General features: G+C 54.9%; 1 protein-coding gene across 6 annotated transcripts; it reads right to left on the bottom strand.

Annotated features, from left to right (window-relative positions):
• Window positions 1–1,215: 1,215 nt before the first annotated feature.
• Window positions 1,216–26,971, bottom strand: SAG (S-antigen visual arrestin). 6 transcript variants are annotated; one of them, XM_045198330.2, is made up of 16 exons: window positions 26,681–26,971; window positions 24,967–25,097; window positions 21,118–21,178; window positions 19,286–19,330; window positions 17,415–17,608; window positions 15,871–15,930; window positions 14,163–14,239; window positions 13,136–13,271; window positions 12,132–12,216; window positions 10,237–10,309; window positions 8,086–8,223; window positions 6,994–7,071; window positions 5,876–5,899; window positions 4,314–4,369; window positions 1,915–1,930; window positions 1,216–1,457 (listed from the first exon to the last, which is right to left on the bottom strand). In XM_045198330.2, exons 2-16 carry the CDS (start codon window positions 25,039–25,041, stop codon window positions 1,349–1,351), a joined length of 1,227 nt encoding a protein of 408 aa, XP_045054265.1. In that variant the 5' UTR covers window positions 25,042–25,097; window positions 26,681–26,971; the 3' UTR covers window positions 1,216–1,348. The 6 variants fall into 6 exon arrangements, with proteins under 6 accessions (XP_045054265.1, XP_024419631.1, XP_045054270.1 ...); XM_024563863.4 differs by lacking the exon at window positions 26,681–26,971 and adding an exon at window positions 25,778–25,903; XM_045198335.3 differs by lacking the exon at window positions 26,681–26,971 and adding an exon at window positions 25,778–25,851 and having other exon boundaries at window positions 24,967–25,119.
• Window positions 26,972–27,303: the final 332 nt, after the last annotated feature.

Below are 27,303 nucleotides of genomic sequence, written 5' to 3'. Positions count from 1 at the left end.
GTGGACTCCAGTCCAAAGTCCCCAAGTGGAGCTTCTGGTCTAAACCCCAGTCCCCAGCACACAAACCAGCCTGGCATCCTGCAGAACCACCCAGCGGTGGGCACCCTCATGTGCCTGGAACCCACACTGCTGTCTTGGTGCTGGAGACCTGGCCCCAAGCGTCCACGCCTCACACGACCCCTCCAGTTCACCCTCCAACTTCCTGAGAGTGGGTGGAGCTGTGAAGAATTCTTTAAACCCCTTTTATCCTGCCCTTGGAGCCTGGGCCAGAGCCTACACATCCCCCAAACCCCTCCGGGCCACCAAGAGAGCTGTTCAGCCTCTCTGCATCAGTAGCAGGTCCCCAGGCCGGTGGGCACCATGGGCCCAGAAGGGGAGCCCCACCAAGGACAGGGCCCTGGCATCACCTTGGTCATACCTCCTCCCCCTGCAGTCCCTCCTTCCTCCCTGACACAGAGCACCCTCTCCCCCACCCCTTCTAAGCCCAGTCTCCATGGAGACGCTCTAACCAAGAAGCCCGGTCAGTCTCGCAACCACCGCCCTCTCCTGGGACAGCCTGTTCCTATGGCTGGGCTCTGCCTCTGGTGGCCACAGGGCACTAATTCACCCAACCGAGACCAGGAGCGTCTGGTGCTGAGCCCCCGCCCTGGGTGAACAGCGGGGACCCCTGGAGCTTCTCCGATGTCTGCCCAACCCAGGCACGGCAGCTCAGGTTCTTCCTTTAATTCAGTTCTCTGGGGACCTTTCGGTGCATTCCTCCCCCCCTGAAAGCAGCCAAATCTCATTTTTATTGCTTGCACACATTGGAAACTTAACCAACAATCCAGAGCTCCAACAGGGAGTCGGCCCCAAAAGTTGAATCGGTGATGGAGTGTGTTTGGCCCATGTTTGTCCGCTCTGTCTGGTAGATCTCTGGAGGCTCTTTTTGGGGTCCTGCAGCTAGGATTAGTCACATCATCAGAAATACTGCCTCTCCCCTCCCCCCATATATTTCTAGGGAAATGGCAGGCACAGGGCCCCAGGAGAAAGGCCAGGACACAGCAGGCCCCGAGGGCAAGCATCACCTTCTCACTGTGAAGGGCCAGCGCTGCCCTACGTGGAGGGCTGGCCTCCTCTCTAGGTGCTGCCCTCCCCCACCCCACTCTGGGGCCCAGCTGCAGCCATGCCCACGTCGGTGTGCCACGCAGCCTACACAGCAAGCCTGCCAGATGTGGCTGGGGCAGGACAGACCAACTTTATTTCTGTGAAGAGACTCCCACTTTGGTATTTAGCATCACTAAAGTGCTAACGGTGGGGCTTTGCTCGCCATGCTCTGCAGGTCCCCTTTCCCACGCCCTTGGCGACCTCTTCACTCATCCGTGGGCACCTCCGGGTCCTTCTTCCCTTCCTCAGGGTCTCCTGAGTCTTTCAGATTCTGGCGAGCAAAATCCTCAAAAACCAAATCTTCATCCTGAAGACTAAAATGAAACAGAGAACATTTCGATCATGGCACATTCTGAGGCTTGCAATGAACTCTCGAGTGAAACGACATCCTAGATCTTCCTTTTGCAACAAAGGAACCCACGGAGAGTTTCCCACATGATGGGACATGGAACAGCGCCCTTCTCCTCCTGGCTGTTTATGGAAATCTCTAACAAACAGACAAGAGAGAAACCCCACAGAGTAGACATACACACCCAGTACACCCATGGGTGTATGCACAAACACACGTGCACGTACATACATGTATGTATGTGCATGTACATGCATGCATGTGTTTGCATGTGTGTGGCTGTGTGTACCTCAGTACTAGGAAATAAAAGGGAAACCAGGGTCCAACCTCGTGTTGAGAGCATGGGGTGTGTACAAAATGACCCCAAAAGGGGCTTGTGCCGATGAGAAACAGAACCCAGGGTGACGTGGAGCAGCGCTCACCTTTCCTTGGCCATAGCTGTGGCATGGAATGACAGAGAGAGAGATTAGCAAAAATTCCGTATAACAGCTCTACCTGGAAAACGTCTTCCTGGTTTAGTGATTTAGAGTTGGAGGGATAAAAGGCCCAGACACGTGCATCTCACAGTATCAGAGTTCCTGCTTCTTCACCTTTCCCCCTCGGAGAGCCCTTCTCCCCGCATTTTCCACCATGGCTTCTTTCTAAAGTGCCACACCCTCACCTGCTGAAGGGGACAAGCCACAACCTCACCTCCCGGACCCTTTCCTGGTCCACCTCACTCCCTCTAATGTCACACTTCTCTCTCACAGCATCTCTCCCCGTGTGTCCCTTGGACTGCGTCTCAACCAGGGTCCCCCAGGCGCCGTCAGGACCCAGGCTTGCCCTCCGCAGACCCTCCTTGTCCAGCTCTCGAAGAGTGAGTCTGGGACTCGTGCCTACCCAGCAGCCCCAGTCCCTCAGGGTTCAATTTCTCTGTTAGCACACTGATCTTTATTTTGTTGGGTTGTATTTCCAAGTATATTTTGCAGCCCAGATTAATTGCTATTAATTTGAGTGGGGTTTTTTTGTTATTTTTTAGCTTTCGGCCTCCCTAGCAAAGTACTGCTGTCACCACGGTGGTGAGCCAGGAAGAGCTAAGGGATGCCAAACAGCTCCAGCTGGTTTCTTGGGTGCCAATGGCACGCCACCACCCTTGTCTCTGGTGCCCACCTGGAAGCCAGCCCTGGGAGGGAAGCGCCTGTGTGGGCTGCTCACCACAGGAATGAGGACGATGGAGAGGCTGACGCATCAAAACATCCCCTGAGCAAGAAGCTTCCTGCACCCCCACGGAGCTAGGCATAAAATTATACTAACTGGGACCAATCGACACCCTGTATTCCTTTTGACAGGGGACAATAAAAGCTTGGTAGCATTTGTGCAGCACTTACTACACACAAATTACTTGGCCCCTGGCCCTGGCAGAGCTTCTCAGCCACGACACTTCCTCTGCTTGGAGCCTACCATCCAAACCAGGGAGCCGGGACCTAGGCAGGTAAGGCATGAGCACGCATCTGTGAATAAAACTGGGTGACTCATAAATCCCTGGAAATCTGGATTGTGAAGCCATGGGGGGACTTGTCCTTTCTCCCTGAAGTCTCGCAGCACAAAAGGTCACTGCTGAGTCTGGATGTGTGGTATGTTTGATGCAGGGGCCAGAATGCCTGGAACGTGACAATGTCATACCCAGAACAGGAACAGCGCCACTTCCCCCCAGGTCGGCCCTAGAGTCTGTTCACAGCTGCACAAAACAATCCCACATAAACTGTGACATCTCCTGAGGTTGTAGTTTTAAAATAACCTTTGAAAATTGTCCTTGAAAGAGACCACAATGCATCTCACTTGCACATAGTTTAAAAATAGTATATAGTATTTTAATGACACCAGCGTAAGTGAATAAAGTAAACATGGCTAGACTGTATTTTTCCCCCAGGGGAAGGTTTTGGCAAAGTACACTGAGCGTTTGAATCCAAACTGTTTGGAAAAGATACTTGGAGACAAAATATTTTTGAGACAAACCCAAATAAATCTGGGGGCCATCCTATGGTTCAAATGCCATTTTCATTATCAGTAGAAAAAAAGCTAGACATAAAGTATAAGAAAAAAAAAGAACCCTGCTTCTTTGCACCAGTTTTACTTGAAATATTCTTTATTGCTGTAACTATGAGAGTTCCTAACAACTAAGCCGCTTCACACACACAGCGGAGAATGTTTCGCAGAATTTCCAGATGGCACCTGGATTATCTCTGCTGCTTCATTAATCTTCTTTAAAAGGGCCCTGTCGAGATCAAACTCACATACCACATGATTCACCGTTGACCTGTCCAGTCGTACAATTTTGAGGACATTCAGAGCTGCAGAGCCATTGCTCCCTTTACTTTCAACACCTGCACAAGCGGCAAGTTCTACCTTCTCGTCCCAATCTCCACCCTCAAAAACACTCTTCTCCAGGCTTGCTAATGTTTCCAAATGAAATGCAAAAGCCCCAGGCACCACATTTATTTTTCACCTAAACTTTCTTTAAATCTAAATCCAGGTCTGTTCACAGGAGAAACCTCTGCTTCTAAATCATTCCTAATAAAACCTAATGAGACTGCCTCTGTCTGAGCCTAGGGCTGCTGCGTCCTCCCCGTGCTCACTGAGGGTGGGCCAGTGCCTGGGGGGCCAGTGCCTGGGGGTTCCGGACTCAGCGGGGGAGCACCCCTTCCAGGGCCCTCGGGGCACCTTGAGGGTGATGTGGCCACACCCGTGCTCACAGAGGTGGTCAGGAGAGACTAGCAGGGACTATGTAACCAACCTGCAAACAGTGAGTGACTAGAGAAAGCCGGGGCAAGGGAGGACTGACCTGGGTCCTCGGGCTGGGGGTGCATGAGACGGAACGGCACCTCAGTGGCCACCTCACTACAAAACAGACGCATGCAGATCAGTGAGGACATGAGGACAGTGAGGACACAACTACAAATCGCACAGGACTCAGTGGGACTCAGAACAAAACACACCAGAAATCCAGAGGGCAGCAGGTAGGACTTTTAAATGTATCCCCTGCAGGTGGTCCAGAGACTTCACTTCCGCATGGCGGAGGAGGCTGCAATTCTTAGGTCCCTTTCCTCCTGCTTGTGAGTTTCAGTGATGTGACATTGTGGTAGGGGACACGTCGGGAGAGGATAGTTTTGAAAAATATCCTTTGCAAAACTGTACGTAATTTTTATGTGTTAAAGTGATGGAAGGCTGATGCTTTGGGAACCGGGAACACAGTTTCTTGCTAGAAGTGAACAGAGCCCAACAAATTCCAGAAGCTAAAGGGCTTTGGGGCAACTTGGAATTCATACAAAAGGGAGGAAAGAAAGGGGTAGGGAAGGAAAGCAGAAGGGAGGCCTGGGCAAGGGGAGGATGGAGAGGTGGGGTATGTGTGTGAGTGTGTGTGTGTATGTGTGTGAGCTACTCCTCACTTCACCAGGGATCCACCACCCCACGGTTACCACTTTGGTCAATGCACACATTTACAAGGCCATTATCGTCAGACCCCGGTACAGATGCACAGATGGGTTCTGGGAGAAGAGGGGTACCCTGGGCTCTGTGCAAGGGCAGAGGGTAGTAAGAGTGGGGGTGAAGCAGCATGCGGGTCAGTGCCTGCCTCCAACCTGTCTCACCTGCTGCCTCTACGCATGAAGCGAGAGGTAGTGTCACTGTTCTCAATAGCCAACAGCCAAAGAGGCGGAAACAAGCCAAATGTCCGCCAGCAGGTGAACGGATAAACAGAAGGGGTCTACCCACACAACGGAATAGTATTCACCCACAGAAGGAGCGTGAGACTGACCCACGCTGCGCCGTGGGCGAGCCTTGAAAACGGTGTTCTGGGCGAAGGCAGCCAGACACTACAGGCAAACGCTGTCTGACTCCCTGTGAAGGAGACACCCAGAAAAGGCAAATCTATAGAAATGGGAAGCAGGTTCATGGTTGCCAGGGGCGGGGGAAAGGGAGAATGGGAGAGGGTGCTCACAGGTACAGGGTTTTCTTTGGGGGCAGTAAAAATGTCCTGGACCTCAACGGTGGTGCCAATGACGACACTGTAAAGACAGCTGGTGCCATGAACGTATATTTTACAAACACGCACACAAAGGCGCTGCATGGAGTGTGCCATTGCCAGTGTGTGTGTGTGTGTGTGTGTTTGAGTGTGTGTGCGTGTCCTTGGCCAGGGTGGCCTAGCTGTGGCCGCAAAGGAACACCCCTGGCCTCACGCCTCTCCGCCCGGGTTTTCACGATGCATCCAAGGGGCAGCGGGCACCGTTTCACAATGGCTGGGAGCTGAGCTGCAGGGACCCAGGTTGCGCTGATAGAGGTTTGAGCCCCGGGGTCCTTCCTTTGCTGCCCTGGGAATCAAGGGGAGGAGGCAGGCAACCGGCTTACCTGGAGGTGAGCTCTCCCAGAAAGCTAGGAAACAAAAGCGAACAGGGCTATAGTGATTGCCCCCCCACAACAGCACGGCCTTATTTCCCACGACCTTATTTCCCACGGCTCAGAGGCGGGACACGTCCCAGCCCTGTCCCTCATTCGCAACTTCCTCCGTGTTCAACTCCACTGCTCCCCTCTGCTTGTGATTTCATGTCTCTCTCAAGCGGATCAGTTAAAAGGAGGAGTCACTTAGGTTCAAGCCCTTCTGTTCAAGAATAAACCACAGAGCCGAGTGTCTCTCCTGGCCCCAACTGTGAAAAGCCTGTTACTCACTTATCTTCACAGCTAAGAGAAACTCTACCTTGCTTTACATCCTCTTCCAGAAAATGAAAGAAAACACTGCACACTTTGAAAACGCACAAGCACAACACCGTGAACGAAATTCGCAAAATCAACCCGTGTTCTGCTTTGTGGCCTCAGCCGAGCTTTGGGCAAAGCTTTACCTGCTCAGAATTACAGGCAACAGTCCTGATGGTCGAGCCGCCCGAGGCTCATCGAGGTTAGTGGCCAGACCCACAGCCAACAGAATTTAAAAAGGAAAATGAGAATCCAAGTATTTCCCTTTCGATGAAGTTTTAAAGATGGAAGAAATTCATTTCATTACAAAATGGAAAACCATTTCCTGGGAACTCTGAGATACCTGGGTCCTCATATGAAAAGCAGACGCCCCACCCTGTGGGTCCACGATGGGGAAGGGGGGCAGGGGAGGCCGCTCCCTGTGGGCGGGTGCCTCCCCTGAGAGCCGCCATTCCTTTCTGAAGCTCGGCGCCACGCTAAACTGACAGTCCTTCCCTGCAAGTCAGCTTCCCCCACGGGAGCAGAAGCACACCCACTCCTGTCCAGTGGTGCCACCCGGGCACACATTTCCTCATCTGCTCTTCTGCCTCTTCCCACGTGCTGTTCTATCAGACGGAATTGTGAAAGCAGACCAAGAGCGTCTCTAAAACTCTACTCGGTGGTCGGTGGAATTAGTGGCCCTTCCCGTGCGTTCTGCCTCCCTGTCACTCAAGAAGGAGACAACTCAGGCAAAGGACAGGACAGGCCAAACAGAGCGGGGGGCCTAGGACACTTACCCAGTCACTGTGAGCTTCACCTTGAGCTGGTAAGACACCAGGATGCCCAGCACGGTCCGGTCTATGCCCTCCTTGATGCTGTGCATAGAGAGGAAAAGCAGAAGGATGCAGGGGGATCACGGAAAGCAAGGCCTGGGCAAACCAGCCCCTCGACCCCACGCAGTCATGCCATCATGGGGGCGTCTTCTCAAGGAGCTGGTGAACCCAGCCAAGCTGTCAAAGTCCTAGAACGTCCCCTACTCGGAGCAGAGGGCGCCTTTCCTGCTTGTAGGTTGGCGTTGTCCCCTCTGGAAGTCCACACACAGATTGGTCACTCCAGGTCCCACACACACACAGATTGGTCACTCCAGGTCCCACTGCCGTTGTCACTTTCTAGGGCCCTGGACGGCAGCCCTGAAGTCGAGGGTGAAACCAGGGCTCAGGGTTAGGAGTGGACTTTGCCACTAACTGGCCAGGTGACCTTGGACAAGCCTCTCATTCTGGCTGAACCTGTTTCTTTATCCATCAAATGAGTGGAAATCTACCTTTCTCACAAAAGTATGGAGAGACTCATGTGTGTGTAAAATACTCCATAAACCAAAAGACGTTTTTCACAGATGCAACGAGCTGCGGTTGATCATTATGCCCTTGAATGAGCTGACCAAAGGTGCCGGTCTCCCTCTTCTCCTCTCGGACAGCACCCCAAACGTGCTTTCGAATCCACATACCCACATGGCCAGTTACCCTCGGATCAGCCTTTGCCTTGCGCGGCCCTGCTCCTGACCCCCGCTGGCCATCCTCCTACCACGTTTTACATGGCTTTTCTCCGTAACCCTCCTGACCTCTGTAAGAGAAGGCACTGTCGGCACCGGCACCTCACAGGTGGGGACACTGAGGTTCTCAGACAGCTCGAGCAATTTGCCTGGGTGGCTCGGTGGAGCTGGGGTTTGGCACAGGGCTGGCTCAGAGCCCGCAGCTGTACCCACTACGTCACACCAGGGGTGGGAGTGGCGTCTGCCTTGGCCCCCGGGGGTGAGACGAGAAGGGGGAGCGGGCCAGTACCACAGCTGCCCTGAGTCTCAGGGGCTCATCTCCTGAGCTACGAGGACTCACATGGTGCTGGAGGCCAGGTTCGTGTCCTCGTGCTTGATCTTCCCGTCCAGGGCGATGCCCCTCCGTTCGCGGTTGTTGGCCAGCAAGGGCACCAGCGTCAGTGTCGTGGTCAGAGTGCCGTTCGGGGGCACTTTTTCTCTGCAGGAAGAAAATCAGAGGGGATTTGGTGAACGGCTCTTACGGCCATGAGCCGCCATTGACCCCAGGAGCCCCCGCCTGCCATCAGGCATGTTCTGGGATCCGCGTTCCCTGCTACTTAATGGAAAGATAGTTCAGGTGCCTGTGCATTTGCTGACCAGAGGCAGAAGAGTATCGCTGACACCTCCAAACAGGCTGCCGGCAAGATTGCGACATTTTCTCAAGTCCCTTAGCCTGCTCTAATCACTGAATTTCTAGCTTGTTCTGTGGGGCTGAAGAGGCCGACTGGCCCAAGGGTCAGGGACGACACCAGTGTCCTCCTGAGACTGTGAACCATGCAGTTGGCGGCAGGGCCACCTGGCCAGCGCCACAACAAGCCCCGACTGGAAGATGCCTGTCACCAAAAACTGTGTGGGGCAGGGTGGGGGTGGTCAGCGTGCACCCACAGTGGCGGGTTCATGAGAATGGGCAAGGCCCTGGAAACACTGCCTGGAGCTGCCCTGGGCCCTTCCCTCCACCTGCCCCAGGCAGGCTGGGAGTGTGAACTGCTCCCCGAGGAACGGCTTCCCTGTTTGAGCCCCCTGTGGAGTTTCAGGCAGCTGTGGCCCCTGGGTGTGTCCATGACAGAATTCTGCTGGAGCAACAGATGGCCCACACCCTCCCATCTGGGCCCTGGGGGAACCTCTCTTAACAAACTGGTCTGGGCAGAGGAATGACAAAAGTGAGCATTATATTCTAAAGGGACAGTAACAGGAAAGGGGATGGCCTTTCCTGCAGCCAGCAAGGCTCCTTCCCAGGACCTTCAGGATCTGGGACTGGATGAGAGTGGGCAGCAGCCCCGGAGTCAGGTCTGACCTGGACTGATGGAGACCCAACCACCAGGGCCCAGGGAGCCCCAGGGTTCAAGGACAATGGCCATGCTCGGTGGCCTTCTGAGTGGCTCCTGGGCTGAGACCCACCAGCATGATCCCACCCAGCTGTCAATCTCCCTGCCACCCTTAGGGGGCCTTAGATTGGTTCCCAGTTTCCTGGGAATCATCTGGTCCAAAATGTACCCGAGAGCTGAAAAGAGAACCAGACAATGGGGTGTACTGGGCGAAATGCAGGCAAGGACCATTCTCGGCTGCCATTGTAGAGCATCTGCCAAAAGGTGAGCTGGGGGACTGCGGGGCACGCAGCATGCCAGGGGGCAGCTGAGAGGTCAAGGCCTGGCCCCCTGGAGGCCCTGGCGAGCTACGCTTCTTTTCTGCCTCCCTCAGGATCTGCTTTGGATAATAGCTTATCCTCAAGTTGCCTTTCAAACACTCGGCAATATTATCTTGCTGAATCAGTTTGTCTTCCCTCACCAACCCCTTCCTCTAACCTTATTTTTTACATACTTCAGTGCTTAGAATGTGCCAGCTAGGCAGAGACCTCCCCAATGGGTCCTCTCAGGGGGCTGCGGGGGGCTGACCCCCAGAAACCTGTGTGTTTAATGGCTCTCTCTGCCCGCCTAGCACAAAGCAGAAATGGGCAGGTCCCTCCCTCTCCCAAGAAGAAGCCATCTCAGGATTCCTGCGCGGTGTCAATTCTGGTAAAGGGAGGAACGTCATTCACAACAGGCTGAGCAGTTATTGGTGTGCGATTTTCAAACTGAGAAGATCAAAAGACAGAGAACCCTCCCTGGGCTGACAGGTCGCTTGATCATCTGCTTGCGGGGAGGAATAGGACCAAGTTCCTAGCGATGCATTCCAAGGACGCCTAGAAGGTCCGGCTATTCCCACCGTGGCATTTCTGACCTAATTTCCCCGCCCCCATCGTGTCCTAGCTTGACCGGTCTCTCAGAACCCTTGGAAGGGAGGCCACAATGGCGATGCTAATCTTCCCTGCTGCCCTTGAAATGGGAGAAGGGGAAGGAAGTGAAGCGCTGGCGGGCCAGCTGAACATTCACTTCCCTCGGCAGGATGCACAAAAGGAGAACTTGGCGAAGCAGCCTGGGCCACCCAAGGAAGTAGAAACCCCACAGTTACTCACTGTGCTTCCTCCTCGGCCACCGGCTTGACATAATAGTCACTTGAGTAGAGAACCACGTTGGCCACTTGTTCCACTGCAGAGAGAGGACAGGAGTGGGCAAGTCACGTGGAGCCCTCAATGCATGTGCTGGGTGCCGCCCGGCCTTCCGGGGACACGGTTGGTCTTCCCTCTCTAATGCTTCTCAGGCTTGGCTTTCTCAGCTCAGAGCTTAAAGACTGGGGTTTCTGAGGCCACTTCTGTTCACCAATAACCTGCTCTGTGACGGCTCCCACCCACGAGCCACCCTCCTGAAACTGCACCTCCAGGGAGGCCCTGCCTCTCTGCGGAGGCCCTGGGTGCCCTCCCAAAGCACACAATCTTCCCGCACCCCAGAACTCACTGCTGGCTCGCTTCCTCCAAACCCACTCCCTTCTAGCATCTCTGTTTCATGGAACAAGCATCTCGCTCAGGGTGTCTGAGCCAGAGACCATTCAGAGGCCACGCAGGGTGCACAGGGAGGTGGCTCTGGAGCCACATGACTTGGACTCGGATCCCAGCTAGCCCTCAGCTGTGAGTTACTTGGCTCCTCTAAGCCTCAGTTTGTCCATCAGCAAAATGGGGGTGGTAATCGCTTCTAACTCAAATAGGTGTTGTGAGGATTAAAAAGATAACTTTTACCTCCATGAAAATCAGATTCGAGGATTAAGAGAAACAATGTGTTTCCAGCGCTCAGCAGAGCTCAGCCTAGAGAAAGCTATTAACATCTTGCTTCAGAAAATGCAACGGCTTCTTTCAAAAATTAACGACATTGATGTTAGGGTTTATAAAACTTTGAGGAATAACTTTAAATCAGAGTATCAAATGACACTTCCGCAGCCCTGCTACTTTGTGGAGCGCTGTGGCGAACCCTATACATACCTCATGCTAAACAAACAAACTAGGTCCTAGAAGGACTGAAAGGCGTGCGAACTAAACCAACGTAAAACAAGCTGTAAATTAAGCATTCACATTAGCATCTGGAAAAACCTAGAGTTCTTTAGTATGCGTTCTAAATCTCTGATCCTTATCTATGGGGAGGGAGGAAAGTGGTGTATGACATTTAGGGCCACCAACCACCCTGGTTTGCCTGGGACTGGCCCCGTTCCAGCCCTGGAAGTCCTGGGCAACACGGGGTAGTTGGCCACCCTAACACATGGAGTCTGACTTTGTCTTAGTCATCAAACGCTGGAGTTAGAAGTGGGCTCGGAGGTGTCCCTCCCAGGCCACCTGTCGTGTCTTTTTTATGTAGCCCATATAAGACCGTCCCCTGCACATTGACCCCCTTTGAGCTGAGGGAGCATAGAAATAGCAAGCGGGCGGCACCTCCCCTGCGGGATTCGGCAGGGCTCGGCCATCACCTTGCGAGGATTCGACAGGACCAGCAACCGTGGTGCTTTACCATTTACAAAGCACTTCCACGTGTGACCGATCCTCAGTGCCCCACAAAACCCGGGAAGGCAGACCAGGAGCCCTGCTGAGGAGGCAGGGGGTTCTGGGAGGACACGCCCCACAGAGCCCACCAGGAAGCCCAGTGTTCTCAGGCTGTGCTTCCCCGCTCTCCACTGATCCACGGAGGAAACCCCTGTCCTGGCTGCCCGAGACCTGGCCCGGGCCCCTCCAGGGAGACTTGACGTGGAAGATGGAAGGTCAGTCACCTGGCACGAAGCTGTCCCCAGACCAAAGGCGGCCCTCAGCTGGGGGTGCGGTTGTATGCGATGACACTGAAGGGCCTTCCTCCCTCGGAGGTCCTGCTGTCCATGACAACAGAGACCAACCGGTGGCTCTGAGGACCTGGGAGGGCCTTTCCCAACCAGAGGACAGACCCTCGGGAAATAGGACCCGACTGAGAAATTCCAGCTTGGGGCAGGAGGTCCTACCGAATGCTTTAATCTTCTTCACGGTCTTCTCTGTGTTGTTGGTCACGGTCACGGTCACGGGAATGGGCTCCCCGTGGAAGTAGATCTGAAAAGTTAGCGGACAAGTCAGAAAAGGGGAACAGGGTGTGGTGGCATCTCTCATCTCACGGCTTTCTAAATTCACCTCAGTCCCTTAACAGAGTAAAGGGGGCTGGGTTCCCGCACATGCTGCCTCAGAGGAGGGTCGGAACACGCTTCCCCCACCCCGTCTGGGGGTGCCGAGGAGGAAACGGGGACCCATGGGGAGCGGAGCCAGGGTGCTCCTGCCCAGAACGCCCACGTCCTGAGGGTCACGGCAGAGCGAGCCCTGGGGCCCTGGGTGGAATCACAGGATGTTTGGGGCACAACGAGTGAAACGGGAGGAAACCAGTGGGGAGCCTGGGGCAGAGCCGTCCTCGGTGGTGGTGCCCAGGTGGCCTGGGCCCTGGAGGGGCGCCCTCGCACGTGCGCCCACGCACACGCAGGCACATGCCCACGAGCACACGGAGTACTTAGGTTCTGGCCAACATGTGTGTGTGGCTCCTGGTGACCAGAGGGGCCAGAGACAGCCTCAGCCAGTGGCTTGTCACCTTTTTCGCTGTGACACGCTTCACAGATGACATTCACCTGAGTCACGGTTACAGTGAAACTCGGGTTCCCTAGGGATACTCTGTGTGTGATACCACACCCACAGGTGGCAGATGAGGCCCACGGGGCGGGGGGGCAAAGACGGCCTGGGGTTGGGGTACGTGTAACCCCCCACACACCAGTTGGTCAGGACTGCCGATGACGAGTGGAATCCAAGTCAGTGTGACCCTGTCCTATGGCCACCTTTCCTAGGTCCGCAGATGGAAAAGAGCCCACTGTCCTCAAACGCTGGTGCTCAAACTGTCCCTAGAGACACGCCCACAGCAGTTAGGGCACTGAGGCAGGGCCTGTCCCGCAGGCCCGCCCCCACACGGGGCACAGCGACACTGGCGGGTTACCTCTTTGCTCAGGGAGACTGCGAGGTGCAGGGGCTTGTCGGACCTGAAGAACTGCCAGCTGGCCTCTGCCCGGGGCTGGGGGCCCATCTTGGCTGGCGCGTGCTGCACCTTGCGGATGAGTAAGCGCACGGAGCTCCTGTGGACGGAGAGTCACAGGTGGTCCTGCCCTCAGGGCCTGCCTCCTCAGGGCGGCTGGCCCCGGGGCTCTCTCCTGCACCCACCAAACGACTCGGGGTGAACCCAACGAGGGATGGGGGTTGGTCTGGAGGAAGGGGCTGCAGACGGGTGTCCAGGCTGTCTCTGGGACTTCCCCAGCTGGGGGACGTGGGGCCCACCTGCTCCCCCAAGGATGGCTCTCGCCCTGGGTGAGGGCCCTGGGCCACCTCCTCTGGGGGGAGCTGATGTGGGAATGTGCCATGTGGCTTATGTGATGTGTTTCGAGCGTGTGCACCATCGCTGCTACTTACGGCGGCACCGGTAGGTGCATGTGAGCACGGGGAGAAAGTATTGGGGGCACAGTTGGAAACCGTGTTCAGGGACAAGAAGAACGCAGGAGACCGACCAGGCCTGGGAGGACAGGAGGGATGCGGGGCATTGCTCGGGGGGTGGAGCGCTGCTGTTGGGGTGATGAGGGGCTTCCTGTGTGAGCACGGTCACACAACACGGTGAATGCACTTAATGCCACTGACTTACACGCTTGCAAACGGCTGAAATGGCAAACTTCGTGTCGTGTATGTTTTATCACCATAAAGAAATGACGGAAGAGGAAAGAGAGAAATGAAGAAAGCAGGAATCTGGAGGTTTCCAGGGGCTTAGGTAAGCCCTGGAGGTCACCAACTCCCTTGTCATTCTCTTTGGTTTTTTCCCCCCAAATGATCAGCTGTTGACCCCCAGCCCCCGGGTGGAGGCTGTCCCCACGAACCCGGGCTGGGCCCCCTGGGGAGGGCCCTGCCACAGACACAGGTGAGGTGGGTTTCCTATCACTCACCCCGCAGCCCCTCACCTAGTCCCACAATGACATTCTTACTTCTTGGGAACTTTGTCCTCTTCGCCATCTGTGCTGTCTGTGGCAAATGCTTTGACCTCAAAGTCAACCCCACAGCACTGCAAGGACAAAGAGCAGAAAAGACCTTGGTCAGCACCTGCCTTCCTGTGACAGGCCATGCCTCCTGTGAGGGTATCACCTGGCACCTGGTCTTTGTGTCTCAGCCTCATCCTTTTCAGGGTTCACCATTAAAACGTGACCCACCACCACCCGGCATTCTTAGCCACGCAACCCCTCGCCCCCAATCCCCCGCTCTCCCACTGCGTGCGCTCCCTGCACCGGTCTACGCTGGGCACACGTGGCTCCTTCTTCTGAAATGCCCCATGGTTCTCTCTCTCTCTTTCTTCACATTTGACACACTCCTGTGTTCTCCAAGCCCCAGCTCCAAGGTCCCCTCAGCTGTACGGCCCTCGGCCCCAGGCGCACAGATGCCCCCGCCCGGGCCTCAGTTCATACTGAGCTCTGATAGCCTCCTCTCCCGGGACAGACCAAAGGGTGGCCCTTTGTTTGGCTGGCACTGTGTCCCCCACTCCCATTTATTGGCCTCGTCTTCCTCCATCTCGGCTACCTATGCCTGATTTCTGGACCAGTGGCTTTCAGAGGTCTCGCTGCCCGTGGTGAGAAGTGAAGTTCATAAGGTGGCCCAGTAAACAGAGGCGCTTAGGTGAAACAGCTCCCACCCATGAGATGGCCCTTGTTTGGCACGTGTGGGCGCTCTGAGCTGTCCCGTTCTCTTCCATTTCCTCACATCCCCCTTTCCTGAAATGCCGCAGCTGACCCCCTGCCCTGGTTTCACAAACCTCTCCCCTGGAGGCAAGTACCCCCCCTTGGAGACCACTGCCCCAGCCCCCCCACACCCCCGGTACAGACCTGCCACTCCTTGTCACCCCCCTGTGAACCCCAGATGCCAGCGACCCTCTGGCGGTAATCCCAGCACCATTCATTCTCCCCTCCCGCACCCAGGGTCCTCCTTCCTTGTTGGGAGTCCCTCCAGCACGGTCCCTCGTGTCCTGCACAGACTCAGCCTCTTTGCTTCTCCTTCTGTTCAGAGCACATGCTTGGCCACCCCAAGCCCCCTCAGCACTGTGGCCAGAGCGACCCTTTGGAAACTAAGTCAGGACCCATTGTGTGGAGCCCGCCAGTGGCTCCCACGTTGCCCAGGAAAAGTCCAAGTCGCGGAGGGTGGTCACCGAGGCCCTTCCTGATGTGGCTGCACCTCCTCCCCTCCCCCACCCTGCCCCCACCACTTCCCCCCTGCTCCTCCAGCTCCAGCTCACACCACGCAGGCAGGGTGTCCCCTCTGCCTGGAAGGCTGTCCCCTAGGAGGGAACTGCGTCTCCTTTACCCTCTCAGAGAAGCTGTCCTTTAGCATCCGACCAAGCCCCTGCTCCTGTCTCCTTTTGCCTCTCACAGCCTCTTGCTTCCCAGAGCGCCCAGCACCCACGGAGGTACCCGCAGGTGCTTGGGATCTGCTTCCTGCCTGTTTCTCTCCATCGACCTGTGAGGCCCAGGAGGGGGGACCCCAGCATTTTGTTTACAGGGTCGCTCATGGCTGACACCCGCTGAAGACTAGCGACAGGATCGTTAGGCTGTCTCTCTGTGTATGTTTGAAACTTCCCATGATAAAAGGCCATTTTCAGAAGTCTTTGGAAGGGAGGAAGGAATCCAGGGCATGGCTTCGGGAACCGACCTTGCCCGTATCCTGCGGAGCTGGCTGCAACATCACCGAGCAGGGTAAATAGTCGGGAAACTGTGGAAAGAAACAACTGGTCACTTCTCTCAGAGGTGACTCCGCGTGTAAGGTGTCCTCAGTGTGCAAAGACTGGAAAACGCGGGCGAGGTGCAAGCAACAGGAAACGCTTGCTCATGCGCGCCCCAAGCATCTGGAATGACAGACACCGTGAACAGAGCTGCCCCAGAGTGTCTTGTACACCCGGACACACAGACACACGTGGAGGTGGCTGTGTTTCTCAGACATGGGACCACGTGAGAGGCACGTGTCCTGTGTCTGGCTCGCTCATGTCCCCGACCCTGACCCTACTTCTCGGGACGCAATACAACCACGTTCCCGCCACGCGTCACGGCCCGCGCTGCCAGAAACCCCACGTTTCATTAGCTGGCTCCTCTGTTGGCGGGTCTGGCCCTGGCCACGATCGGCACGCTGCAGTAAGTGTCCTTCTTCAGCCAGCTCGGCACAGTTCTTCTCAGCTAGCTCCAGAGGCCACGGAAGGGGAGCTGCCCAGTCACAATCACATTTTCAAGGTTCGATACACGTTGACCTGTTGTCTCCAAAAGCTTACGTCACCTCGGATCCCCAGGACCCGTGCACGGAGCACCCAGGACTATGAACGTGTTTAAAGTGATTTTGTAAAAAAGTGTTGCGATAAAATGCACATAACCTGAAACTTAGCATTTGAAGCGCACAGCTGAGAGGCACTAAGTGCCTTCACACTGTCCCGCACAAGTCCCTCCCGTCACCTCCGGAACCGCTTCTTCACCCCACACTCGCTCCCCTCCGCCTCCCCTGCCCCCGACAGCCTCCATTCTGCCTTCTGTGTCTGGGGCTTTAACCCTCCAGGGACCTCATGTGAACAGGACCGTACAGTGTTTGTCCTTCTGGGACTGGCTCCTTTCCCATGGCACAGCGTCCTCAAGGTCCACCGTGTTGTGACGTGCATCAGAATGCCCTTCCTTTTTAGACTGACCCGGGGAACTGGAGGAGTCTATCACCTTCAGACACGCGAGCCAAGTGTTCACACCAGGTCTCAGAGGACAAGCAGCCTGGCCCTGGGGGGGCCAGGTGGCCCCAGGGGAGACGAGGCCTCGAGAGATGAAGCGATTTATCTGTGGTGGCCCACGGAGCTATAGACAAGGCTTCTTATTTTGCTGGGCTCCCTGTCCCGTGAGGAACCCCTGGGCCGGCCCAGGGGTACTTCTTTCTTTTTATAGATGGGCAAGTTAAGGAAGCGCACACAATGTAATTAGGTGCTCTGGTGAAGGGGAACATTTAAACCTTCGGTTCCAACGGTGTCTTCAAAGGCTGAGAGGCTATTTTCGAGGGCTTAAAAAAAGACAATCACAGCCCGCACAATCTAGCATTTCCTCCAAGGGTGCAATTTGAGGGCCCACAAATGTGAAGTCATGCCTCTGTCCCCTTTCCTTCGCTCCCGGTCACATCACAAGGTGCCGTGGGTGGAACCAGGGCAGGGAGCACACAGGAGAGGGGTCACCCACCGTGAGCACGAAGGGGTACGTGTTGGCCCCCAGCTTCTTGACCAGGCTCTCCTGCAGTTTTGTGAGGGCGCCTGCCACCCCCACGGGCGGGAACACCTGGACCCGAGAGAAGTACAGGTCCCTGCGGAAGCTCAGGCCGATCACGTCGATGTCTTCCTGGCCGTAGCGGAAGGCGCACGTCAAGGAGACATACACTGGAAGGCAGGCAAGAGAGGGGCGGGCTTGGCCTGTGGCAGAGGGAGCATGGGGCGACCTGACACTGTCAGTCCCAGCGTCCAGCCTGTGGCTTCTGGAGGGGATGGGGTTTGAGAGGCACACCCCCAGCTGGGCCACACACCTCTCCCCAGGGCTGTGGGAACTACTCTACAGGGCATGTCAGGGAACCAGGGGCCCCTCCGGTGAACCCCATCATTCGGACACCTGCCTGCACTGTTCTCTATCCCTCCACCCTGTCTTCTGGACCCTCAGGAGGGGGGAGAGAGAGACAGTGACGAGAGAGAGAAGCATCGATCAGTTGCCTCCCTTCTGTGCCCTGACTGGGGATCGAACCCACAACCTCTCTGGTGTATGGATGACGCTCCAACCAAGTGAGCCCCCAGCCCGAGCTCCGGAGACTTTTGACCGGTGCAGGTCACTGGGGTTCTGAGGGCAGGACCTCTGGGTGGAGCGGAGGGAGCGGGTGAGAAGCAGGGCAAACAGGTCTGCACCAGAGCCGGGCGCGGTCTGTGCGAGGCGCTGGGGGGCGTATGGATCGAGCAGAGAGATGGAACCAAATCAGGGAGAACCCTTCTTTCCACACTACTGTGAAACCAGCCTTCTCAGAATCACCACTTGCGAAGACTCAGTTTGATTGAAAAGATGTAAATTGTGCCCCCAGTGGACGGAAGAAGTGTCTGAACCTACACGTCAGCACAGTCTTTAATGAGGGAAATAAAAGCACACACTAGTCCAGAACATGAGCACACGGGAGTGGTCCCCCCACACCTCTGCAGTTGTCGGTTGAGGATTTTGTCTGTCTGTCCCAAGGACAACTGGCCCCTGTGGCTAAGCTCAGAAGAGCTTACCTGTTTGCCTGTCCCTTACCTGAGGTCTGCAAGAGGAAGGTACCAGAGGTGACCTAGCAGTGTGCCTCCCTGCCAGGCGGTACTTCCCCTCCGAGAAGGTGCCCTTCTCTGCTGAGGGTGCCAGCAGGAGGGAGGACACAGCAGAGGGGGTGATGTTTGGCCCCATTTCTGCTGGGCCCCTCGTCCTGATGGCCCCATGTCTGACCCACCCCCCTGGGCACATCCAGGGTTAGGAACAAGGCCTCGTGGTTGCCAGGGCAGCCACTCAAAAAGGCATCTTTAGAGTGGAACGGGCCCATGGCACGACCACAAGGGTAACTCGAATCTGCTCTCACTTACTGTTATTCACGAACCGTTACTAGCACCAAATTAACCTGCCAGCCGCCAGACACCTTCACGGGTGCGGTGACACCGCGGCTCAGAGCCATCGCACTAAGCAGCGAGGTAAGTCCTGCCTCCCAGCAGACTCCAGGTCCCCTCTTCCATAAACCCACCGAGGAGCCAGCCCCTGTGGTTGGCCATGGCACAGAACTGCATGCGCAGCTGACAGAGCCGACAGGCCTGGGCCCGGGCTCTCTCACCATTTACTTCTCCTGCCACCTCGGTCACCTGGCTTCCCTGAGTCCTCACCTCCATCTGAGAAATGGGGACAGGGAGCTGTGCTGGGAGCAGGACCAGTGTCCTGAGGATGACACCAGGGACAACAGGTGGGCAGGAGGCCCCACTTCTCCCTTCCCTTCCTGTGCCCCCTCCCTGTGCCAGCCCCACCCAGACCATTGTTCCCAGAGGACCAGAGCCCCGCCTCACCTTTCTTTCCCTTCACGAGCTCAGGGTCCACCAGCACAACACCATCTGCACCAAAGAGAGAGACCGTGAGGCTCGGGAGACCAAAGCGACCAGAGGCCTTCCCTGGAGGTGGAGGTTTTTTATTGCACATTCCAACTGTGTGCATTATGGGAAAATTAAGCAAAGAGAAAACAAGAGTCACCTACATTTCCACTCCCCAGAGATTCCCACTGCCCAGATATCGGCACAGAGTTTTCCCCAGATGTACATGCACCCGTGCATGTCTTTACTCCAAAGGGGGAGACAGAGAGAGAGACCCTACTCTACCTACTATTCAGTTAACTGCCTTCCTCACTCAAGTACACTGCAAACCATGCACACACACACACACACACTCACTATGTACTCATCAGTTCAATGGCTACACATTGCTCCAAAGAATGAATGTAGCGTAACGTTTTCAACTACCCCCTCCTGTGAGGGGGTTTAGGTTGTTTCCACCTTTCTCCATTATCCCTAATATTGCAAGGAATATCCTCATAGATAAATCTGCTGCCACACGACCTTCCCGAGAGGGCTTGGCCGAGAGGCACCCTCATCCTCAGCGCCTAAAAATGCCAGCTTTGTACATTCTTTAAAAAAACAAAACAAAACAATGATTTGAGTTGAAATAATTACAGAACCACAGGAAGTGGCCAAGATGGTGCAGAGAGGTCCCCGCGCTTCCCGGCGGTTACATCGCAGGTAATTACAGTACAATGTCAAATCCAGGAAGCTGACATGGGTACAGTGTGTGCATAGTTCTAGGCCATTTCCTCTCACGTGGGGACCTGTGTGACCACTGTGCAGTCTGGGGACAGCCGTGCTGGGGACAGCCGTCCTGTCAAGCTCTTCCCGGGGCTCCCTTTCCAGTCACACGCCCAGCCCCCTCCGCCGCCTCCCGGTGGTAACTCCTGATCCGTTCCCCGTTTCGATCGTTTTCTCATCTGGAGAACGTTACAGAAATGGAGCCGTACAGTCTACGGCCTCCAGAGCCCGGCTTTCCCACTCGGCATAACGCCCTGGAGACCCAGAGGCGATCGGTGTGTCGGCCACTCCTTCGTTTTATGGCCAAGGACGGTTTCGTGGTAGGAGTGAGCCACAGTGTTTAACCTCACTCACCCAGGGAGAAACGATTCTGCTCTTTCCAGGTTGGAGCTATTAGAGGCCAAGCTGCCATGAGCAAACACACCCAGGTTTTCGCATGGACGTGGTTTCCACTTCTCTGCGACAAGTCAACGCCCGCGGGTGCGACCGCTGGGTCACAGGGTAAGTGTTCAGTTTTCTAAGGAACCGCCTGGGGGTTTTCGAGGGGCTGTGCCATTGTGCGTTCCCAGCAGCCACGCACGAGGGCTCCAGTTTCCCTGCGTCCTCACCAGCATTTCGTATTGTGAGTGTTTTTAATTGTAGCCGTCCGGACAGCTGGACAGCGATTCTTCATCGTGGTTTCCACATGCATTTCTCTGATGACTGACGGTGCCACGCCTTTTCCTCATGTGTATTTGCCTCCCATACGTCTTCTTTGATGAAATGCCTCTTAATGGCTTTTATCTATTTTCTGAGTAGATTTTGATTTCCTTTCACTGATGAGTTTTGAGTGTTCTTTGTAAACTCTACGGTAAGTCCTGTGTCCCCACCCAACACTCTTCAAAATTGTTTCCAGTCAGACAGTGACCCCTCACGGGTGTTTTTATTTACATTTCCTTGATTAGACTATCAGCAAAGCCCATTTTTAAAAATACAAAATGAGCAGCGGTCTGATGACTTGAAGGAAAACCAGCAAAAAAACTTGACTCCGCACTCAACTTACTTACCCACAGGCTCTACTTGGTCAACATGGTCTACATAGTCTCTCTTCCCCAGGTAGATGGTCACCTGCGGGCAGAACAGATACGGATTCTAAATGGCCAGAGAACACTAACCTAAGGCATTCATCTTAAAAATCAGCAACAACCAAAACCTTTTGATGAGTTTTGGGAAGAGGAGCCCCTGGGTCTGCAGCTGGTCCATTACCTCCCCGCCTGCTTGGCTGCAGGCAGAGAGGACGGATTGCAGGCAAGGTGTGCTCTTTCCTCTGCCTCATAAGTCAGCTCCACGGAATTCTTCCCACCCCTTTGGATGGACCATGTTCTCTCTTTTGGGTAAAAGGCCTGGGTCTGATATCAACCAGTTAAACTAGTTGAATGAACTGATAGTACTTTAGAGGAAAGTCATCCTTATGCAAATGAGGCTTCTCCCACCCATTCCCGTGGTAAGCCTTTAATTTCTAGCTGTGAGTGAAAGGTTTCCCACCTTGGTAAAAGAATTTCTAGACTCCATCAACATTTGCTAAGTGTGCCAGTGAGTGGGTATGTGTCCTGGCCAGCCCCTTCTCCTCTAAGCCTCTTAAATTCACATTTTTATTTCCATGACATCCCAAGTCATTTTTGTTGGCATTAAATCATCTCCTAAATCCAGCTCCTCCCCTCACAGGTCCTGGACTGAATCCCCGTGCCTCAGGTTATCTGTATGAGTGACATTGAAGCACCTCAAGAATAGCCTAGCCAGGTGACCGGACAGGGGACAGGAGGTTGGATGGTGGGGAGCGTTTTCTGGGCAAAACGGTTCGGTGTATACAAAGCCTGGAGCCAAAAGGATACTTCTGGAAATACCAATGCTTCATCTGCAGGTGACTGGCCACCAAATGGGGATGCAGGTTGATGGCAGAAAGGGTCTTAGGAGACCCGACCCTAAAGAATCTAGGAAGACACTGAAGCATTTTAAATGGATGAAAGACCTGCGGTTAAACAGCATTTAGAGGATTTATTGTGCCCCAGGCACCATGCATCACGCTGAGCGCTGTGGCTGCGTATTTCACTGAATCCTCACAGCAGCCCTGTGAGATAGGAATCAGCCCGTGTCACAGAGGAGACCCCTGAGACTCTGGCCACATTAGCGGCAGAGCAGAGAACGGACTGGCAAGTTCGGAAAGAGAGCCAGTCAGGAAGCTGGTACGGTTGGGAGGGGAGGCGTGAGGGGGAGGGAAGAAGCAGGTGACGAGAATGAGTTTTCTTCTTTTTCACACTTTGGCTGTGAAGGAAGGGGAGCTAGAAAGGATAGTGTTGACGGGCAGCAGGGGGCGCTGGTGGTGGTTTTTAAGGTACTGAGGTCGGTACTTGTTTGGATGCTCAGGCAAAGTCCTGGTACAGAGAGAGAGGCTGCAGACACAGCCCAGGTGGGAGGCTGATGGTGGAGGACCCAGAGGTAGCATGGACCTCAGGTGGGAGCCAAGGCATCCCTTCTGTGCAGATGGGAGGGCAGAGCAAGGACAGGGGCAGGCAGAGAAGACAGGCTGAATGTGAGACTGTAGCTGCCTTGCCCACCCAACAGCCACGTACTCCTTCCTGGATAAGTGACCCACTGTCGCAGGGTCCACCATCCCTCTGTGATTCTGCGCTAAGAAGAGGCCAGCCCCAGGGGATGATTCTTGATTGGCCAGATCCAGTTATGATCATCCAATTCCTCTGGCTCAGGACTGGTTTAAAGTGGGCATGTGGTCCTGACTGGTGTGGCTCAGTTGGTTGAAGCGTTGTCCCTTAGACCAAAGGGTCTCAGGTTCAATTCCCAGTCAGGGCACACACCCAGGTTGCAGGTTTGATCTCAGTCGGGGTGCATATGAGAAGGCAACTAATCAATGTTTCTCTCTCACATGGATGTTTCTCTTTCTCTTGTTCTCTTCTGTCTCCCTTACTCTTTCTCTAAAAGCAAAAAAAAAAAAAAAAAAAGTCCTCGGGAGGATAAAAAAATAAGAGGGCATTTGGCCCAGTTTTGACCAATGAGATATGAGAGAAATTTTGTCCTCACTCTTAAGAAGAGACCCCAGGAAACAACAGCCTCTTCCTTCTTCTAGGAGGAAGTGAGGGTGAAACGGCTGGAGCTGGGGCAGCCACTTTGCCACCAGCAGGAGGATGTAGATCACGGGAGAGGGCAGAGCAGAGAGACTCCCAGAGAGATGGCCCCTGAGCCCTGGCTCTCCATGCTGGGACCCACACGGAGGTGGCAGGTGGAATGACCCTCATCTGTGAGACATTAATGGATGAATTATTTTTTACCCCATACTACAAAAAAGTCTACATTTCTTGGTGCAAAGGATGCAGATCTAGGTGAGAGGAAGAAAAAAGTGGAAAATGACATGGCCCAGCAGCAGCTCTCTCTCCTCCTGCCAGAAGTGCGCTGGAAAGACACATTGGAAAAGAGTGTGGAGAGCGAAAGGGTGAGGGGCACCCAACTGTCACCCCAAAGGATCGGAGTATGTGATGAAAACCAGGGAGCTCCTCTGCTAGAAGAGGGGAGGGGACAGAGGGACTGTGCAAAGCCCGAGTCTCCTGTGTGGCACCAGAAGGCTCAGAGTGTGTTTTGGGGGCCCCGTATGGGCTTCGGAAGTCAGCAAGAAGAATGACCTTCATCCACACAGTCCAGTATGGTAGCTACTAGTCACAGGCGGAGACTGGACACTTGAAATACGGCCATTCCAAATTGATAGGCACTATAGATGTAGAATACACACCAGAAAATGAATGCAAAATATGTCGCCAGTAATGTCTGTACCCTTTATGGGTTTAAAATGATAGCTTTCTGGATATACTGGGTTAAAGAAAGATAATGTTAAAGTGAATGCCACCTTTTCCTTCTTACTTTTTAAATGCAGCTGTTAGAAAATTTGAGATTACATATGCAGCTTGTCTTGATGGTGTTGAGCTAGCTGGCTGGCCCCTAAGAAGCCATTGAATGGAGCAAGGAGACCCCATCCATGGAGACTTTGGGGTGGACCTTGCCTGGTCTCCCATGCCGGGAAGTTCATGGGCACATCTAGACCATCTAATGTGCCCCTGATGGAGAATGCAGTTTGCCAGGATATTGGCAGCCGTGTAGCCACAGGGCAGCGTGGTGGACAGAGAGCAGCTGGGCGTGCTCCCTTGTCCACAGCCCTGAAGGCCCAGCAAGGCTGAGAGCACTGTGCCGGGGCAGATGCGCAGGAGGAAGAGAGTCCTGTCGATGCCGCATTAGGGCTTTCCCCAGGCAGGGAGATGACAGACAAACGGCCAAGTGAGTTCCAGGTGGCAACAAAACAGTGTTTGCAATGGTAGGTTGTGGGTTCAAGGCTTGCTCGGAAAAGAAATAAAATTGGGGGTGAAGAGAAGGGGACTGAGAGATTAGGAGAAAATTAAGGATCTCAGGACTGAAGTCTTGCTGCAGTTGAAGAGAAGTTACATTTCTGCCCTGGCTGGTGTGGCTCAGTGGATTGAGCGCCAGCCTGCAAACCAAAGGGTTCACCGGTTCGATTCCCAGTCAGGGCACATGCCTGGGTTGCAGGCCAGGTCCACAGTAAGGGGCTCATGAGAGGCAAGCACACATTGATGTTTCTTTCCTCTCTTTCTCCCTCTCTTCCCCTCTGTCTAAAAATCAGTAAATAAAATTTTTTAAAAAGTTGTATTTCTGCAGTTCACTTGTTTATATATATCTCGTCTAGCATCCATCTCAGGCAGAGACAGAAAATAGAGAGCATCCCTCAACTTCACAGGGTCTTGGGGTTGATCATATCTATTCTCGAAAAGACTCCTTTAACAAATAAACAAGCAAGCAAGCGAACATTTCCACCAAGCACTCACTTCCGCGCCACCTACCGACTTATCCCTGGAGACCTTCTTGAAGATGACGTAGTTGGGCGCCGCCCTACCGGTCTTCCTGTCGGCTGCCATGTTATCTGTCCCCGGCAGCGCCTTCCACCTCGGGATGCACGTCGGGGGGCAGAGGGCTGGGGGAAGGTAAAATCGAGCCTAGATGTAAAGTCAAGCACATCCTGGGCGTCAGACCTGTTCGTGAGATGCTGTGCATCCATCCGACACCCCCCCACCTGCCTCAGGAGCCACGTGATTAAACACGGTCTCTGCCTGCTGTGTACCGCACCTCAGTGCACCACTTCTGAACAGCTGTGTTTTCATTTTCATCGATAAGCCCCAAACATTTGTCGGCACACCTCACCAGGGAGTCCAGCTGGATTCCGGTGGGACGGTTTTACTCACTGACTAACCTCCGGTATCGTACGCTGGGCCAGGGTGACTTTAAAATCCTGTCAGGGTGATGTCTTATGGCAATTACAACGGGAAGGGTCCCGAAAGGCACAGCATGACCCCTTCACGACAAACAGCACTTTCAAAATGTATTAAATCCCCAAAAGGTACATTCAGCAATGTGTAGCCGGCCGTGCTGGCCTGTTCCTGCTCCCTTCCCCTCCCCGGGCATACAAGACAGCGAAGGTGTCTTCTTGGCTTCTCAACGCACTCCGGTTTCCTTAACAAGCAAAGTCCACGGGAACTGCACGGAGCGGGTGAAACAGGGACAGACGGACTCCATGAAAACGCCCGTCACCCTGAGCCTGGCTGTGCCCCGTCCTGTCCCATGCCCGAGAAGGCTTGTGCGAGGGCGGTCACATACCTTGTGCAACCAGCCGGATGGGCCCAGGAGAAGAAGGGCTCTGTGACCTCTGGGGTGGCAGCCAGCCCTTGCTGTCTACCCCGATGACCCCAGTCTGGCCCCTGGCTGACGTGTGTGGGGAATTTGTAGGGGATCTGGAGAGGGGACCCGCACTCAGGTCTCAAGGCCTCAAAGCCAAATCCCCTCTAAGGAGCAGAGTGGACACTGGATTAGTGTCAAGCCAGGCGAACGTGTCACTTCAGCAGTTCCAGATATTAGGCCAGGGCCTCCTTCTGGGGCCGAGGGCTCAGATGCAGAGAGGGCTCAAGATGCAGAGCGGCAGAGCTCAACGGGGGAGGGCGTGGGGGGAGGGACACCAGCTCAAAGAAAGCTACTTTGTAGCCTAATCCTCTTTGGGTTCTGGAAATAGACTGACTGATCATCCTTGGAAGGACAGGGATTTCTGAGTCCTCAGCATACTTGATTAAGCTCGGCAAGCAGGTAACGCAGGGATATGAAAAAAGGTCAAGGAGATATGTCAACCTCAGCACGACCCCTCGTGCCAGGCAAGCCAAACCAGACAGGTCCCTCTCCTCCCGCCCACCGTCCTCCTGGTGGGGTCATGAGTCCTGTCCCTCTCCCCAGTGTCTGGAATCTGTCCCTGCTCTCCAGGCCCAGCGCCTCCCCGCAGGTCCACAGCAGCTGCCCGCTTTCCGGGACCAGAAGGCCTCACTCAGGTCTAATGGCACCATCTCTGTATCTGCACCCCAGGCCCTCCCAGGCCCCGCTCTGCACCCCGCTGCTCACCACATCCCCCTGCCCTGGGGACACAGGCACATCTTTAAAGCTCTCCCCGCCCCTGTGCACAGCCTTGCACCCTGTCCCCACGCTGTCTGTGCCTGAACAGTCTTCTGGTCTCCTCACCTGGCTGACTCTGCCACCCTTCCGATTCCAGCTCAGCAGCCCCTTCTGCAGGGGAGCCTTCGCCACCCTCCAGCACAGTGCCTTGGACACTCGCTCAGAAGGTTACTTCATGTCTCTCTTCCGCACGTGACTCTGGGTTGCACGAGGCCAGGGATCCACGCCGCTGCGTTTCCCTCACCTTCGGATTGCAGCACCCAGAACAATAGCTGCTCCCATGAACACCCAGGGAGTAGTGACTGGAGGGCACACTGTGGCCACTGACCCACACATTGGACTGGACCTGGTTGGTGTCTGGGGAGAAACAAGTCTCAGCAGAAAGCCCGTTTGGGGTGTTAACACCTATCAGAACACGCCAATGCCTTCTCCCCAAGCCTGGATGGTGCCTGCAGGGCCCTGCGTGACCTGACTCCCCCACTGCCTGCGATCCTACCTACATCTCACCACCTCGCCCGCTTAGCTCCAGTCCACAGGCCCCTTCGCTTTTCTCCAAACCTGCCGCAGGGCCCTTGCACTCCCCGTTTCCCATCCTGGAACACTTCCCACAGCCAGCCACTCGGCTCACTCCCTTCATTCCTCTGGGTCTAGGCTTCAATGTCACCCTATGCCATCCCTCCCCCAACACT

Source organism: Desmodus rotundus, chromosome 2, assembly GCF_022682495.2.
Source record: "Desmodus rotundus isolate HL8 chromosome 2, HLdesRot8A.1, whole genome shotgun sequence".
NCBI lineage: Eukaryota > Metazoa > Chordata > Mammalia > Chiroptera > Phyllostomidae > Desmodus > Desmodus rotundus.
The sequence above is the reverse complement of the archived record's forward strand: the minus strand, read 5'-3'. Positions and strand labels throughout refer to the sequence as shown.